This window comes from Phaenicophaeus curvirostris, chromosome Z (genome assembly GCF_032191515.1).
Source record: "Phaenicophaeus curvirostris isolate KB17595 chromosome Z, BPBGC_Pcur_1.0, whole genome shotgun sequence".
Lineage (NCBI taxonomy): Eukaryota > Metazoa > Chordata > Aves > Cuculiformes > Cuculidae > Phaenicophaeus > Phaenicophaeus curvirostris.
In genome coordinates this window covers 47,660,626-47,679,158 of record NC_091431.1, presented here as the reverse complement: position 1 = coordinate 47,679,158, position 18,533 = coordinate 47,660,626, and the positions used below count along the sequence as shown (strand labels likewise).

General features: G+C 39.8%; 1 protein-coding gene across 2 annotated transcripts in view; it reads left to right on the top strand.

The window, feature by feature from the left end:
• The window catches only part of SMARCA2 (SWI/SNF related BAF chromatin remodeling complex subunit ATPase 2), a 159,054-nt gene extending 140,785 nt beyond the window's left edge, over positions 1–18,269 (top strand). For both annotated transcript variants that reach the window (XM_069880348.1, XM_069880349.1), the window contains exon 34: positions 18,204–18,269. In XM_069880348.1, coding sequence (XP_069736449.1) covers positions 18,204–18,254 — 51 coding nt within the window. In that variant the 3' untranslated portion in view covers positions 18,255–18,269. The remainder of the gene's footprint in view (positions 1–18,203) is intronic.
• The last annotated feature ends 264 nt before the right edge of the window (positions 18,270–18,533 follow it).

Here is an 18,533-nt window from a genome sequence, read left to right as displayed (position 1 = left end):
CTCCCTCACCTCACTGAGTAACCCTCCCTTGCCTATAATACAGTCCTCCCATCTCCGCTGGTGTGCAGCTTCGTGTTTAAGCCACAATAAGACCGATAAGAGCATGATGTGAAAAACCTGCAATGTGTCTGAAAGCAAACAAAAATCAAGCCTGGATTTACAATCCTATGTGTTTTTCTGGCTGTCTGTTTTCTGACTGTTCCACACATCTGCTGGAACACCCAACCCACCCGCTGTGTTTGCTGACTGGGGAGGTGCAGGTGCAACTGCAAAACTTTTACCTGCAGGAAATGCTAGAATATCCCTGCATGGAAGAGCTGACACATGGACAAGCAAGTGGAAAAAGCACCACGCATGTGACCATTCATTTGCCGTTATGTTTGAGAAAAAATGTCAAAAGCTACATTTCATGGATTTCTCCTCTGGGTCTGAAGTACAAAGAAAAATATGTTTCTTTCCATGACCGAGGTGTATGGCATCATTACTGCTGCTGAATGCTTCAAGTACTGACCTATGTGCAAGTGACTATAAAAAGAGACATCTTCAAACACACGTGCAAAATCCAGCTTTGTGACTCCTTAGCATCCCACAAAAATGCCAGCAACCTTTGCATTGCTGAAATACTCATCTACCAACAGAGTCATTAGATGAAGTCTCTGCTTACACTGGAGCTGTCAGGGTAAATTAATTAACTATTATTAATATTATTAATAACACTATTCAGCTACTTGTTTAAGACCATGGATTTTCATTTTGGCCTGAATTTACAGGGGGTGGCATAAGCATTTTGTTTATGTTTGTACAAATGCACAAAACTCTGTGCACATTATGCTCTAACGAACTACAGTTTACTAAACTTGGCTCACGTGAATAGAAAATGTATCCCTCTCAGAGGTGTCCAAATCTTTACTAGTGTAGCCAGCACATTTCTTCGCAGGGTGAGGTGTACATGTGGTGCCTCCGTCACCACTGGCACAAAACAAACGACCCTTGAGTACTTCCTAATTTCCATTTCTGTCAATTTAAAAGCCAAAAAAAAAATATAGCAAAGGTTAGAAGTAACCCAGAAAACAGCTATGTGATAGAAACATTTTGCAGTGATCACTGGCTGCGCTGTGTGCACAACTACAACTCTGGACCTGCTAAGCCATCACCTCAGTAAAAGAACATTTTGTGTAGAGGGAAAAAAATCTTTGTTATTAGAGCACTGAAGAGTGTACAGGTTGCCAATACAACAAACTTCTTTCTGATGAGATTCCTGGAGCAAGATTTCTATGAATGGAACTAAAACTTCTGCTGCCAGCTTGATATTCAGATCAGAAGAAATAAATGCAGAAGTTTATTACAGAGAAATGAACCACAGATGGAGATTTGAGGGCTAAATTTTACAAAGGATTTAAGGACCCAAGCTCTGTTTCAGTCCTGCTTTCTGCACCCGAATTCCAAGCTACATTCCTAAAACTTCAGCACAACTGCCATCTCCACCAGGAGTGTTAAATCCACAGCACCAAAAGTTTTGCCATGTAACTGCCTAAATGCACAGAGCTGCATTTCTGCATTCATGTACTCTTTTCTCAGTGTAAACACATCTTTAATTCACTAACACTTAACACTAATTGGGTATTGAGACACCTGCATCTTGCTCTGGGTCTATGGAGGCTTTTATCAGAAGTGCAAATAGAAATTCCACAACTGGTATTCATCATCTGATTCTGGTAAGGGAGTTAGTGCACCCATTAGCTGTGACCCTGACCTGAAAATCTGAAAAACACTAGTGTGTGTTGGTCCACCCCTGACTCGTTATCTGTCCTTGAAGGAGTCATGTTGACCTATCTCTGCTCTGATTTTCTCAGCTTTGAAATAACAATTTTATGTTCCCACACTGAAGCTATGTGGTTGGAAAGTGCTAACAATTTCTCTGTGACCCCTTTGTGAAAGCCAAAGGGACTTCTATGGTAGCTGAGATGCTGAGCCCTTTTAATTTCCTCATGAAAGTGTCTTTTGAGCTGTCTTATCTTCATTTTCAGGCTCAGGTAAAAATTACTGAGTGAGTCAGATGAATGGAGTTTGACCTGTTGTATCCCCTAAAATAATTTTTGGTGGGGAAATCCACTTAGTATGTATACATTCTTCTTCTCAAAGTATGTATTCATGACATGTGAAGGAATTACTATTCCAAAAAAAATAGAAAAAGGAAAAAAAGTGAAATGCTAAGCATATTCAAAAGATGTAACTGAGATATTTTTAGTTTTAATTATGTTACCTCTGTCTGTGTATGTGAAATACTTGAACATCTGCCTCTTATCTAAAACCAAACAAATCAATATTGAAGACTAGATTGTTCAGCAATACCATAAGCATTCATATAATTTAGAAATCCTTAGAAACAAAGACAAGCAAAATATCAGGCTGTCCATGTAATAAGCCAACAGATTATTATGTTCTAGGTATACAGAAATTACTATTTCAGTATAAACTTTCCTTTCCAAACTTTAAAACTTAAGTCTTTCTTAGGGAGTCTGCAGGGAGTCTGTATTAGGCATTGTCATGATACCTGCCATGTCAGCAGAGTGGGTAATTTCTCTCCCTCTCCTAATACATGCATCCAAGGTGAAATTTCTGCAGTTTTCCCTTGCAGCAGTTGAGGTTCATATCAGTAACTTCTCCTATGTAAGACTGTTCCACAGTCTGATGCAAGCTGAGCTGAGAAAGGATGGAGCACATACAGAGGCCATCATTGTAATGCAATGTTGCCAGTTAATGTTTAAAATACCGTCTCTGTCTTTCCCTTCCACCTTGTTCTACCTATGCTCTCGTTTTCAAAGTTGTTATTTTCCCTTTCTTTGTCATGTTTGCAGTCTTTCCCTTTTCTGTTCTTTTAAAAAGCTCTGCATTTCACAACTTAATCTTTCCCTTTGATTGTCTTCTCATTGCAATAGTCCCTCCTCCCAGTACATGCATGCATGCAACCTATGACACTCCCTGTGCCTTTATCTCTTCTAATCTTCAAACTGCCTCTCCAACTTTTCCCCCATATTGTCAGCAAAGCTGTTCCATTCCCCTCTGCCTGCTCAGCAGTACCTCTTCTCTCTCCTCCAGACCCCCATCCTCTCTATTGATTCTTGATCACTCACAGGGAGACGGTTCGTGGTAAGAAGACATTGAAGAAAAGAGATGTACTCACAAGGTCATCTCACCTGACCAACAGTTGCACAGTTTTTAATTAAAAATTACTTTTGTTGCAGTCTGAACTGAGAAAGAGATGGGTTTGGTTCATTTAGAATTAAACATGTAAGTGATTTAATTTATCACTTAGTTAAATGGCTGATGACTCTTTAAGTCCAACACTCATTTGATACCCTGTTTGAGTACGTAACTGATTTTTTGCTAGGGAGAATGAGAAGAGAGCAGTGATACGAGAAAGCAAAAAGAAACCCAACCATAAGTCAATCAAGCAAAAATACCTTTCCAATGCAAACGTTAAACTCAGTCAAGGTGAAGGTTTATGTGTGTATATGCATGTATATGTAAAAATAAGAAAGTTTTGCAAAGAGATGTAAAGAGTATTTACATCTAATACTTTCCACCTTACCTCTGCCCAGTCATCTGTGGCTTACCATCTATACACACTAATTTTCTTGTATAGATTACATCTGTTTGCTAAAACTACTCTGCTGTCCTGTAAAATCCCTTAGTATGGCAGTTTCATGATAAGAAAGAAAAGGTCTCCTACAGTTTCTCAGTAAAAATAACAGGCTACATCTCCCAGGACAGGTTACAGGAAGTAAGAAGGATTCTCTCTCTAGCCACTCCCTCAAAATACACTACAGAAAAAAATGTATTTTTCTCCACCCGACTAATTTACTTTTCTTCTCCATGATGGAGCAGAAGAGAATTGTCCAGATGCAAATATCTTGAGCTCACCTTCAGGAGGCTTTGGTGATGTTGTCATTTGTGTCCTTTGGGCTACTAGGTACTAGCAATTTAGGTGCCAACTTAATTCATGCTTTCTTTGACCCTACGTTCTTCCTGTGGTGGTGGCTTTGCAGAGGCATTTGCACACACAGGTATACACTGTGCATATGGAAAAGATGGTTTTGCGAATTTGTGTTGCATCAGGAGTAGAATCAAAGGGCATAAGAGACCAGTTGCTCAACTCTTCATGTGGGGGAAAGCTGGCAAAATGCCATGAAACAGCTTTGTACTAACAAATATCTTCTGATGTAGTAAATAGGGAAATGTGTTTTCAGTTCCTGCTTCCTAAAACAGAAAGACATATCATGTGGACCAAATCAGATTATATATAAAAACAAAAGAGGAGGAAAGAGCCAAGTCTGTCTGCTTTGTGTCATCCTATAACAATGGAGAAATTTCCTCATTTCTAGTCAATAAATATTAATTCAGATTAGTATATCATATTAATAAACTAATAAATCCCCATAGTTACTGGTTTAATGTTTTCATCTTTCATTCCAGACTACAGTTCTGTTCAACCCATCTGCAGGTGATTTTACAGCCAAAAGACAAAATGCTTTTCTGCTTCACACAGAAACATTTTGGTAGTATCAGTAAAGAAGTCAGTGAAGTTACCTGGGTGTAAAGCAAGTGCAAGAGGGGAACCCATTTGTAGCTGTGTCCTATTGCATTCTTCATCCAGCCACTGTTGCTTCCTTTAGCTGCTGGGCTTTTAAAAATTATCCTTCCTGCCCTGTTGACCATGAATATGCATAGTTCTGGGGTCAGAATCTAGGAAGATAGCAGTAGAAGGGGAAGGAGTAAACTTAACTCTCTGCTGTGGTATTCCAGCTGCCTGGGCAGGTGCGAGGGCTTGTGAACCCCTGAAAGGGACCTTGGCTGTGTCTGCCAACGTTGAACTAATTACTGCCTTATGAGGTGCTGTAAAAGATTGGAGGGCCCAGGTGTTGTTGGAGAGTGTTGGCAGGAGCAACAGAAGGAAGCTGTAGAGTCAATAGGAGCCTCTGCGGGACGATTAAAGACAAGGAAAGGACAATATTTAAAACCTGTAGGTCTAGCGGCACATGAAACCTTCTGTTGGTTATGCAGGACTGCAGAGCTCAGTGAGTCCCCAGGTTTTCCCAGACAGGAGAGTGGGACACTATTGAGGATGGTAGATGCTGAAATTCCTGCCAGCAGCAGAAGAAATAAGAGAGACAGGAGGCTGCATAGAAGCTATTTGGGAGAAGTTCAGGTGTTGCTAGGGTTTGGATCACAAGTTGATCTGGGATTTAGCGGTTTACAACTAGAAGGGGTGAACATAGTTATCAGTGCTAGCCATCTCCCCAACATGGACTGTGTGGGCAGTGACGTGGTCTTCAGGGGTCCCTGGAGTTCACGTTGCTTCTCTAAGCCAGGCAGTTGTAGGCAGCAGGATCTCTGGAGAAACCAGGTGAAGGGAACTGCTGTCTGGTTCTCTTCTTTCTACATGTGTTTTTTGTACTGAACATGCCAAAAGAAAGGCTGCTAATACGGGCACTGCCCTCTGTGTGCCTCCTGGGAATCCCACCCCATTGCCGCATTTCACTGCCCTGTGGCCTATTGCTAGATGTACAAAGCAGAGCTCATGGCGCAAACAATGTTCTCTTGTCTTGCCCTTCTACAAGCAGCTGTTCCCCTTTTGGCTTGGAGAGTACTTAAGCTGGCATTTATCCTCGATAATAAAACAAGAAATGTGTCCACCTTGGCCTCTGTCCAGGATTTTGTCCAGTAACAGTGAAGGGATCTCTGGTGGGTACAGCTGGAGGTCAGGCAGTGATGATGGGGAGAAAGGCCATTTTAAAAACACAAATCATACTGTATGCAGCTCTTGCAGTGCCTCTGTCCTCATGCCTGTATGTCTGAAGGGCCATAACTGTCTTATTGTTTCCATCTCTACAGCAATTCCAGTCTTTCTCCTGCTTTCTTTAGCACTTCAAAGATCTGCAAGCTAGAAGCTATTTGGCCTTTAGTGCTCCCTTTGAAGCATTATTTGGTTAATGCTTCATCAGAATTACAGACATTGTGCTTGATTTTATATGGTTTGGGTTTTTTTTCATATTTGACATCTTTTCTTCTGGAACAAAGCTTCAACCTGAAATGCCATAACTGGAAGGACACAAGGAACTGAGGCAAATGGAGATAGTAAGAGGCTTATGAAGCTGAAACAAAACCAAGCACTGATAGTGGTCTTCTTGGAGGTCACCACTTTCTTCTTGCAAATAACAAATTTGCCTCCTGTAACTTTTCTGCTTTTCTACTGTCTTTACTCTAGCCACTTCAAAAGACAGTTGCCTATCATTGAGGGAAAAAATGTTTTGACAGAAATGCTGGATATGCGCCCCTTGCTGCCACTATATCAAACTCCTTGTCTTGGACACAAATCAGAGTGTATATTTCTATAACTGCTAGCTCATATCTACCTTTTTCCTGTATATAACTACTCTGCTTTCTGCCTGCAGCCTGCTATGGCTAGACAGGCCCCTTTTCCAGTGTAACCTCGCAACCACAAAGTGGTGCTTTGAAATATGAACACGGGTGTCTACAGTTCTTCCCTGGACTGGTTTTTACTGGTCCGACTAAGAGAGAGTTCATCATCCATCATTCCTCTGACTGCTAAGCTTTTAAATGACAGAAGCTTTTGTCAAGAAGTAGGATTGCTCAAGATGCTCCATCTTGGCTTGAAACCAAATGCAGAGGTTGTTGGTCTGTAGGTATCATATGAGGCTAAAGAGACAAGGTCAAGTATGGAAAATCACATCACTCTATAAATATTAGCAGCTCTGTCATAGTTGTTGGAACAAGTTCACTGAGGTCATGAATTCACTTATGAGGTTTTCCTGTTCCATAATATATTTTCTCTCTCTCTCTATGTGTGTGTGTGTGTGTTACCAGGCCTAAAATATGTAATCTTCAGGTTAAGAAATTGGAAACTCAGGAAATTACAGCCTTTATTCTTGGACCTTTCTTAAAGCATTAACCAGATGATTCCATCTACTCTAACTAGCTAGAACTTCTTGTGCAATTTTGACTCATCTACAGTGCATTGCTTTGCCTGCAGTCTTTGCCTCACTGCTGCCTAAAAAAGAAACCAGATTTTCCAGAGACTCATGTATAAAATAATGACCATCCTTAGGCAAATGATATAGAAACTGAAGTTTCCTAGGCTGAGTGTTTCTCTGAGGCTGAGTGCAAATACCAAATACTCCTGTGCATTCTTATGGCTCAGGTAAACAAGACTAGCTCTTGCACCCATACATGCATTCCGGGTAATCTTTCAGTTAAAATGGGTGCTTTTTTTACATTAAAATCCCAAAGGTAATTCTCCAGGAAAGAATCTATTCCCTCCTGTCCCCTCTCTCCAGACTTCCTCCTAGCTCCCATAATGACTAGATTAAGATGTTAAGACTCTGAAATGTCAGGAAAGTTGTCAAGCAGGCAGTTTGGAATACACTGATGAATCGTGATGTGAATAAAAACTGTTTAACTTAAAAACCCACATGCTGGGAATAGGGGAAAACAAATAGGAAGTCTGCTGTGCAATGAATCCGTTCCAATGTGCTATTGCACAGAGAGAACTGCGTGCGTGTTTATCTATTTCCCTCTAAGTATTAGGTCTGTTTAATTTAATATCTTGCTATGTCCTATTCTGTTTTAGAAGCCACCACTTGGTTCTACTTTATTGCTATTGATGAAATACGACTGTTGCAGCACTCTGGAACAAGGTGTGAACAAACAACATGCATGCAGGATAGAGACATTGTACCACTGGCTGGAATGAATTAATAGTTCCCATAGAGAATTTGCTAAAGAGGAGCTCTTTGGCAGCCCTGTAAGGTAGACTGGAGAGGCTGTCATTGAAGGCCATATCACAAAGTATCCTGCAAATTGATAGCTGCTTGGGTAAAGCATTTCATCTACAACTGCAACAGTGAGGTGTGATGACAGTTGTCAGCAGTGTACAGGAGGAACCCTAATGCCTGTGGGACAGCACTCAAGGCCCAGATGAAGTACAGCTCAGCTTCCTACAGCAAACCACTTTTGCTCCAGCACGATGGGGAATTTGCCTCTGGGAACTGAAGAGGACTTGTTTTTTTCAGGGATTGATCTCAGTAAACCTTCACATTGTGCTTGTCTGATCAGTCTAAAAATTTTGATTTTCTCAGAAAAAATATAACCTGAAAATGTAACTATGCTGTAATGAGCCCCATGTGCTCTTTTTACATCTCTTGCAGTTTCAGGGAAGTGAGGTTTTGTGATGCATAGATCTAAGATTTGACAATTACTACAACAGAGGCGGGCGTGTATTTATTTTGTTTGCAAATTATGTCCTTTTTTGTGATCCATTTTCCTCCTTATAATAACAGCTGAAGGGGAAAGTTCTGAGTTAGGCTCTTAGAAATGTCAAGTTCATCATTGATACAAACACATCACTCCATGGTTTTAGGGTGCTGTTGGTTTGGTGTGTAGTATGGCATATGTCTGGTTCCAAGCAGAGAAACACCAGTCTCCCTGGCTGTTGTTGGAAGATGAGTTCATACTAGCGAGTCTACACAGTTTTTATATGTATATTGTATCTTGCTAGCCCTGTGCTTGAGAACAGTTTCATCTGCATTATGAGTAGAGGAGGAGGGGAAAACACAGCCTGCCAATTCGGTGCAGCTGTGCTGTGTAGGAGTCTGATTTTCCTTTGTGCAGATGAATTATACAGCCAAGGAGTCTCCAGCTCTTGGCACACACTGCTGAAGCATTTCTTTGCTCCCAGCAAGGCCCAAGGGACAACTGCTCCATCTTCAGAAGCTGGAATAATCCAATGCAGAGGGGAGACTAAGGCCTTCCCATGAGGCCAACTCACAGATTGGAACTGGTTCTCCCTGAAAAATGAGAGAAATCCTGCAATTAGCTCTCCTCCACTGTACCCATTGCAGTTGACTAGTCTTTCTGCCTTGGGCAGGAGCTGTGAAGTCTTTTTCACACTGAGTTTCTAGTTCACCTGTGAGTTGAACTAACACAAATCCTTTTAAGCATCTTCAGTAAACTTGTATTTTGGTTAAGTATATGAGAGCAATGGCTATCTCAATGGAGAAGCTTCATCAAAATCTACCTGTCAAAGCCCATGAATTTTGGCTGGAGTTAGTTCTTCCCTGAGAATACACTTACTGTGCGTCCTATAAGCAGCTCAGCCTGCATGTTCATGGTGTCATACAGTGGAGAGAAAAAACAGCTTGGTCTTGCATGGCAGAATGTGTTCTGTGTAGCCTGCATTATGCTTCGGACAAAGGAAATACTACACAATCACTTAAAATCTTAAGGGTTATGGTAAAAAAACCTGTGGCCAAATCCAGAAGAATTTAGCCACTCTTGAAATGTATTATCCTCGGTTTGATCTGTTATATCTATTTCATAGATTTGAGCATTGTACATGAGGCTAAAGTGTGTATCTCCTGTGCTAATCTCTAGATTGCAAAGGAAAAATTAATCGCAGCACACCCATAGAGGACAAAACCTCTCTGGCTCCTTGCCAGCTGCAATTTGAATGTAGCTTGTTCTATCTGCAGGGATTTTTTTTTTGCCTCTTTTTTTCTCTGTTAGAAGGGCCCCATGTTGAATAGCATCTCCTGCTGCTGATGCAGATAAAGAAAAGCATCTTCTATCTTAACACAGAGCCTGAATTCCCAGGAAGCTATTTAGATCTTGGATGACTAGGATGTTTTGTTGAAAATGTCACACTAACACACTAATGCATGCTAACAATCCAATGTGTTCATAAAGTTTGAAAAAGCACTAACAAAGGACAGATGATGCAAGGCAGGAAAATAAAGAAGTCATTTGTTTTTTTCAATATATTTGATAGACACTTGGAAATTAAATGTGAAATACTTGCTGGAAGCCAAAATCTTTCATTTTCCTGCTGATCTTTCCCTCTGTTTGCCTTCTCTTCCTTATTATAAATGAAATGTTGGAGGAATTAGTACATTTAATAACTTACCATTGTGTTACTGTTCTACTGAAATTTTACGATGGTTTCCAATTCCTTTTGTTGCCTGCTCAGAATCAGGCAATGACATTCATGTGGAAGAGGAGGCACAAGGGGGGTGGAAAAACATGCACTTACTAGCATCATTCAGTGACTCCAGAAGTGATGTCAAAGTCCTTCTCTTTCACCCAAACCTACTGAAGCCTTCACAGGAGAATCTTTACACAAGTGGAACAGCCTGACACCAGGGAGTGATTTGTTCTGCAAGACATTGCTTTAGTATATGTCAGGATGAAAATTAATTTAGCAATAGTGCTCGGGACAGCTGACTGGCTTATAGATGTCTCCTGCCTACCACTCTTATTTCTTAAGGCTGCAACTGTTACCTTTTTGTAGGCTAAGTTGGTAGAAAGTCATCAAGTGGAGTTAGCCAAGCAAATTCCCTCTTCTAACAGAAGTGATGATTATGTGTCCTTCCCCTACCCCCAGAAACAGGGAAGAGCTCAAATCAAACAGATCCAGCTTAAGAATTTAGGTAAGAATTTTATTTAGATAGAAACAAGGACTGAGTCCGAAAAGTTACCTTAAAGCAACTCAGTTATTTTTATTAAAAAAAAAATCTTATGGCCGCCTGCAGTACGAAATAGAGAAAGTTATCTCAGTCCATATGGAAAGAAGAAACATACACATAGTTAGACTAGCCTAGGGCCTCAGTCAGTTCTGACATTGTTTAAGAAAACGTGCAGCATTATTTAAAACTCCTGACAAACACAAATGTCCTAAGCAGTATGCCTATGTTGTGTGGCTTTTAAAAATTGCTCTGACCCTATAATAATGAATAGAAATCTGCTCAGTTAGTGTAAAACATTGTAACCAGGCTGTGTATTTCAGAGGAAGGACCCATGGGAGTTCATGGCTGAGTTTAGGAGGCAGCACTCTGCAAATGACCTTCCATGCTGTAATTTCTGTAACTACTTGCTGGTCTACATTCCCTTCTTTTGTGTAGCTGGTGTACTGGAACCAAATATGTTGTTTATTCCTTGCTCTTTTCTTTCATTCCTGATCATTAAAAACCACACACAGAGCATTCAGCAATGAGGAGCTAAGTTATGCACCTAGTTGAGCTGCAGATTGAGCCTATCTGCCATGCAGGAGGCTTGCAGTGCATCTCAGTGAGATGGAGGGTGAGAGGGGGTTATGGGACACAGGCACCTAACAGTCTTGCAACCCAGTCCCATGGCTGCACATTGCAGTCCTTCCATACATCTGTCTACACCTCCTTGGTTACCTGCTTGGATCTAAGAGCCTCAACTTAAATATGTTAAATGTTTAGCAAGGAAACACTCTAGAAGGCTGTTGACTAAAACCTGGCAGAAGACTTTATCTATGATACAGTATACAAGCCAATGAATCAAAGTTTTTTAATCCCTAATCCTACCCATGAGTCCTCCCATACATCCCCTCTTCTGTTTTCCCCCTTTGTAGGATTAACTCTTTGTTATAATTCAAGTGGTTGCTTGTTGGTTATAAACTCCCACTGAGTACACATGCTTAAATATATGAATGTGGATGTCAATGTGTACTGGCAGCAGATGGTAATTTTTTTTTACCTTCATGAATCTCTGGCTGGAAATACAATGCAATATATTCACAACAACAAAAATTGTGCCTTTTGTACAGAACAAAACCTGGTAAAATCAGTCTAGAAGGATTTGCTCTTAATTCAGCTACTCCAGACAAGACTAGACTATTTATTTCAATGATGAATAACAACATAGAAAAAAATTTCGCTTTCTCACTCAAGGGACTCAATGGTCATAGGTTTCTCACTCTTCCTTGCAGTTACCAAAAAAAATGAGAAAATAAAACAGTACTCTATCTGTGACTCTAGACATTAAGTAGACGATGAAGGACATACAATGTATATCTGACTTAAATGGATGCCCAGACCACAGTGTTGTACGGGAAGCTTTAAAGGATATGGGAGGAAATGTTTGCTGAAGTTTGTGGCTAATCTTGATCCCTGGAGCTGGAAAACTATGGCATTATGGGAGTGGCTCTGTCTTTAGCAGAGAGTAACCTGCAATGCTATCAAGTATGTTATTTAGGGTTCATGCATGAAGAAGTCCAGTATGTCATGTTCTTGCTTTTCCAGCAGAAAGCATTCAGTCCATGCAAAACAATGTCTGTGCCAGTGAAATAAGAACCAGCAGTTCACATAAAGCTATATCTAGGATCCCGTTGTTCATTTAAGTAGGGGGGTGCTGTATGAAAGAGTATGAAGAAGGCCAGCCAAAAGGTCAGTACATTGCAGAAGGTGCTGTAGGTGCTGAATATGTCAAGTCACAGTACCTTTTGCGGGGGCGGGGGGGAGTGCTATCATGAGAAGTGTCTCTCAAGCCCTTTGGATGACCCTTCATGTTTCTGGTGCTTTGCTTCTCTTTATTATTTATAGGAAACATGCTCCAGCCACTGTTCTGCTTCTTGGACGTGGCGTAGAAATAAGTTTTCTGCCATCATTAGCTAATATCAAACACTTAAGGTCATATAATCCTCATCAAATCCCTTAGGTGTAAGTCGCCTATAATGTACAGCAGTTTCTGCACCTGTTGTTGCCTTTGGATGATTCCATAGTTTACCACTCAGCGTTCATTCAGATCTTCTGAACAGCTCAAGAAGATACTTGTCTTTCAGTAATAACACAAAGACTTATGGCCATGTTTAGATGTTATAAATTCTCCCTGGACAGCTAAAAATATCTTTAAAGTGGAACTCAGACCGATACTAGTAGACATATGTGACTGTCAAGGTTCAGAACAATCAAAATATGTGGACTTGCTACTTGTTTCTGTTGAAGAATTTCACTAGAACATGTTTCTCCCTTGCTAGTCTTGTGCTTTATTCTTAATTTTTTTTTCACAGAGCAGAAAAACAATCAGTATAAATCTATGCCAATTTTATTGTGAGGATTATTACAACTTTCTCCAAAAAGTCAAGGCTGGACCTTTCCATGGGACAAAACTTATAAGAGAAGAAGTACAATTATTGACTTGGACTAATTAAACTACATCTAAGTATCTTTAAAATACTAAATAACTCCACAAGTTAAAGACATATTTCAAAGTAGTTAGGGGGCCCTGGAAAGAAGACCATGGCCTCCAATTTCTACATAAAATACTGTAAGAAGGTTGCTGGGGTAGATAATCCTCTTATTACATTACCAAAATTATTTAATGGGTTGTGCTTCAGAGAAAATTGAGCTGAATTTATCCATGTGAAAGGTCTTCCATTGCTGTCCAGCTCTATCCAGTTGCAGATAGCAAGATATCACAGATTAAGAAAAGAACATAGTCTTGCATGGATTTGCTGCTAAATTTTCTACTTTGCAATCAGGCAGTTGATTTTGCAAGCTATTCATATCATAGACTGAATGTGGATTAAATTTGTAATTACCTCCAAATGGTTAATATACAACAAACTTTATAGAAACATGAACATTTTATAGGAAAGGAAAATATTCCAGGATACGTTAAACAATGGATCATAATCAACCTTGACCTGATAATTTTCAGAGAACCTGCAGCACATAGGCTTTGCTGACACAGGAACGTCATTAAGACATCTGGGAAACATTTCAGTGCTCAGCCATAGCAACCGCAAGATATCTATTGAATAAATAAAGTGTTTAGTAACTTAAAGTAAGGCCACAGTGAATAGGACATTAGAGACTGTCTCCTGCCTTTACCAAATTATCCTCCAAGGGGACACTCTGCTAAGCAACAAGAATTTGGACTTAAGGACTCTCTAAATAAAAGGTAATCGAAAAGTTACAAATAGCTGGCCCTCCACACTTTATTACTATTCGTTGTTCTAAAGAAGAACTCCCTCTTGCTACAGTTGATGATTTTTCCTTATAAAAACAAGATTGATAGAATCTATTATCTGCTGTCCTCTGCTTCCCAGAACTATAACGTGTAAGTCAATACACTCTAATCTGACCCACTCTGCTTGATATTTGTTTGAACTAGTACTGGTCTGAAAGGCATTCCCCTCCACTTCCTCACATGTTATACAGTTATTACAAACTGCTCCTTTTTCTGTAGTCTCAATCATTCATTTTTGAAGACTGTCTGAATTTATTTTGCAGAATATCCTTTTTTTTTCTGCACAGGTATGTGTCCTGTGTTTTTTTTCTCAGTAGTGGTTCTGCACTTCTGTAGAGTATCAAGCTGCAAACAACCTGTGGTGAACAGAAAAATATACAGAATACCTTTTTTTAATGCTTATTTGCCATCTTTTATTTCTTGCAATTCCTGCTACAGTGAATGTTATGTTCTTCTTGAACAGCCTGTTTCTGTCTCTGTCTTCACGATCACAATGAACATGACTTTCCTAATGTTTTGAGGCAGAACGTTCTTAAACACATCTTCAGGGTACTGCAGCTATGTCCTAATGTTCTTCTAAAGGGGGAAATTTCATAACAAAAGGTCAGAGCAGGCAGCCTTTTCATACTTCTTGCAGTAGTAAACCTAAACAGCCTTTGCTGTCTATTCTGAGAAGAGATAACTAACAAACAGAAAATCTCCATCCACAGGTTCTGTGTTCTGACCATTTTCCTCTAAATGCTAGTACAAAGAAATAGGTCTAGGGGTCACTCACTCTAGCCTTCTCGTTGAAGCACCAGTCAGGTTGGCTGTGGATTTGTCTGGCTGGGTCCTGAAAGCATCAAGGCTGGAGGAAGGCAAAGGGTTCACTTTTGGAAACTTGGCACAGTCTGTTGGACTGGCATCCAAGAATGATGAGAGAAGTGGCAACTGTCACTGCAAGGACACTTATAACTGTCTTTAAAAGGTTTCTGAGCTCTAGGCTGTCATTTCTCAACTGGCAAGTATTAAAGCTGAGTTCCATAGCCTAAAGTGAGCTTGCTAGGAAGTCTGACACAAAAATGCAACACGCATTAAATGTAACATCAGAGTACAGGAAAATATATTTTAAGGCAATCATCCTGATGGCTTCATCTGTGGTGTTTTTTTTAGATGAATTCTGTGAAAGCTGACACAGCACACATACCAACTGAGGTGTGACAGAGGATGTAATTTGTTAGTGGTGATTGAAATAGAGTGATGTCATTTCTGGGGACATGGTCTAGTGGTGGATTTAGCAGGACTGGACCAGTGGTTGGACTTGATGACCTTAAAGGTCTTTTCCAGCCAAAACCATTTTCTAATAAGGATATTTTTGCGGCTGCAGGAATACAGTGGTGGTAAAGATGAGCTAGGAAACGTACAATAACCCTTCTGCCCTGATTCTTCCTCTGCTGTACAATGCAGCTGCCCAGTCTTAAGGTGAGTGAGTGTATCTCAAGAAGTTGAAGGTTTCCTGGAGGTAGCTTAAAACTGCCTTTTAAAATGAAAGCATAAGACTTTGTTCATTCTCACTTCAATAAATGTCAATATGCTGCCTAATGCAATGGCTAACAAATCTAGTTCTGTGCTGTGATCACTTTTGTGTATGTAGTATTGTGATTTATGCAACTGGTGGATATGCCACAACATAAGTACAGATAAACAAAAGTTGCTGGTTTGTGCCCGTAGTACTTACTTAGTAAAGCAATCTGAATATGGAGTTGATCATGTCTAATGAAAGAATTTAAATCCACACCAGAGTTTCATCAAAGCAAATGCTGGGTGCCCTCTTCAATAGGCCACAATAGAACAATACACTGAAAATTTGGTTTTATGTTTGAGGGACTCTGAATCAATTTCAAGAATAAGAATGTTAAATTTGATTTCCAGGGCATGCCTCTTCATTTGGAATTACATGGAGTTAGTATTCTGTCATTTAAAAAGGTTGGCAGGAGATATGAAGTCCCATCACTTCAGTGGATCTGTTGTTATTCAGAACAGAATGACAGAAAAACCACTTTTTCATTTCAGAGTTTATCTTACAGATCTATCCAATAATGACAAAGAGTAACTGCTTTGTTACCTCTAATAGTTCAATTACACCTATATTATTTTTATCCTGAAGTACTTTGAGCGTAGTAGAAAAAACAGGAAAAGGTGAGCATGTCCCAGTTTAGTGTGGACAACCAACCTGAAACACTTCAAATGTTGCTTTACTTGGACTATCTGGAACATACAGCAAAAAGAAGAACAAATTGGACTTTAAAATGTTGAATATTAGTTGGAGAAGTAATGATTGACAAGACAAAGTCTGGATAAGCTTTGTTTTCTGGATTAGTAGTTAAAATGGAGTGGTAACATGAAGCTATACAGTATGTTGTTGTGATCAGACAAGTAATGTTACAGAAATATCCGAAGGTCTCTCTTTTCTTTTACCATGAAAATATTACATCTGCTTTATTATTACTACATCTGAAAACATGAATATCGAAAGGGTTAAAGGGTGTCAGGGTTCATTTGGACTACAAATATGAATGTCAAAAAATACAAGCAGGATTACGTGGATCAAGAACACTTTGGTACTAGGACTATATATACTATGCCCAATTTTTTTTTGGTTTTTGCACTATCTATCGATGGAACCTTTGATGAAAAAAAGCCCAAAACATAACTTTTGCCTGTCTCTGTCTCTCTGTCTTCTTAAAGATGGGATAGCTGCACCTTTTTTCCCTAAAAGACTAAAAAGTTGGAGATTATAAAGACTAACCCCCAGAAATCCACAATCTAAGTTGACTTGCACAACCCATTCAGCTGACCTTGGCAGAAAGTGCAGAGATCCTCTGCATTCACAGAAGATTACGTAATGTGAAAACTTGCCAGACAAGTGGATCAGAAATTTTTAATCCACAAAGCATCTTCACAGAATCGTAGAATCATAGAATGACCAGGTTGGAAGAGACCCACTGGATCATCGAGTCCAACCATTCCTATCAAACACTAAACCATGCCCCTTAGCAACTCGTCCACCCGTGTCTTAAACACCTCCAGGGAAGGTGACTCAACCACCTCCCTGGGCAGCCTGTTCCAGTGCCCAATGACCCTTTCTGTGAAGAATTTTTTCCCAATGTCCAGCCTAAATCTCCCCTGGTGGAGCTTGAGGCCATTCCCTCTTGTCCTGTCCCCCATGCCGTTTCTGATACAAGCCAAGATGCTGGTTGAAAGTGCAGTAAATAGAGAGAGAATAGACCCATTTCAGCATGGTACTGGCTGAATCCCACGAGATCTCACATGTACAGCCGATTTCTGAAGCACTTCCTATAGCTAACAGTACTATCCTCAACACTGCAGTGGGCAGCCAGTTAACACAGATAAACAAGCCACTCCTTACTGTCCCAGTAATTTCCAGGAACAGTGTAATTTTTTTTATTTCTATACCAGCCTTGAATAGTAAAGAATTAGCATAGAGGTCACCATTACCTTCTATCTGTTCTTTTTTCACTGCCTTCCACTTGCTTTCTTCATGAAAACATTACAACATCTATTTGAATAATCAAGCAATATACTAATTCTAGAGCTTAGCTTTTCAACCTAATAATTTATTGATAAAATAAAATCTGTTTTTAAAATATTCTAAGTTGTTAAGATATCCCACAAGACAAATGGGTGCACATACATTTTGCTCAAAGTTTGAATACATTGGACTTAACTGGAGATGAGAAAAATAAAATTGTGATTAACTTTTCTATGCTAAAGAACTTATTTGCTTGGAAAAGAGTTTAGATTTTAGACTCTTCTGTTGTGCAGGTCTAGTGATACAAAAGCACTTCACAGTTACTTAAACTTAGCAAATATCACCTTCTGTGTAAGAACAGGCACAGAATAGATTGTGCTGGACCTTCATCATCTTTGTGGCCTTCATTCTACTGACTCCAGTATATCCGTGTCTCTTCTTCACTGGGAAGCCCGATGAAGGAGAGACAACATCCCAAGAAGCAAGAAGGATCTAGTGCAAATGGGGAAAAAAATAATTATTGAGGGCTTGCTGGACAGTAAAATCTGTGTTGCCCTCTTCAGTCCTTATGATTCAGGGCATTTCAGCCAACATGAAATGAAAGATTTTTTTGTAAGATCATACTACCAAGGGTTATTCCCCAAGCAGCTGTTCCTAGTGTTATAGGACTGGAACTATTTTGTATCATTAAGTCCACCTTCTAAATCTACAGGAACAGCCCTATAAATGCTGATTTACTGATGCTGGTGGGATGCACTAGATCATTCCTGTCTCCTCTTTTCTGCACTTATTTTCCTTTCTTCTTTCCCTTCTCCAGTCAGGACCTTGGAAGAGCCCTGGAGAACCTTTCAGTAAGACAAGAAAGTAGAGGTAAGGGTGGTAAAAAGGCACTGCCCCATCTCACATGGTAGTTCTGCATTGACTGAAATAAAAAGAAGACCTCATCCCTTACCACGAATAAACTTGCTTATTAATTACAGATTGGCAGACAATTTTTTTAGAATCCCTCTATTTTGGTTTATACACATAACAGTCACATCACCCTCCTTGCATCTCTCAAAAAGCACCAAACCAAAACCAAGCAGATCTCTTCAACTATTAATGTAAAGTTAAAATTTAAGTATGGAATGGAGCAAGGATTAGTTCC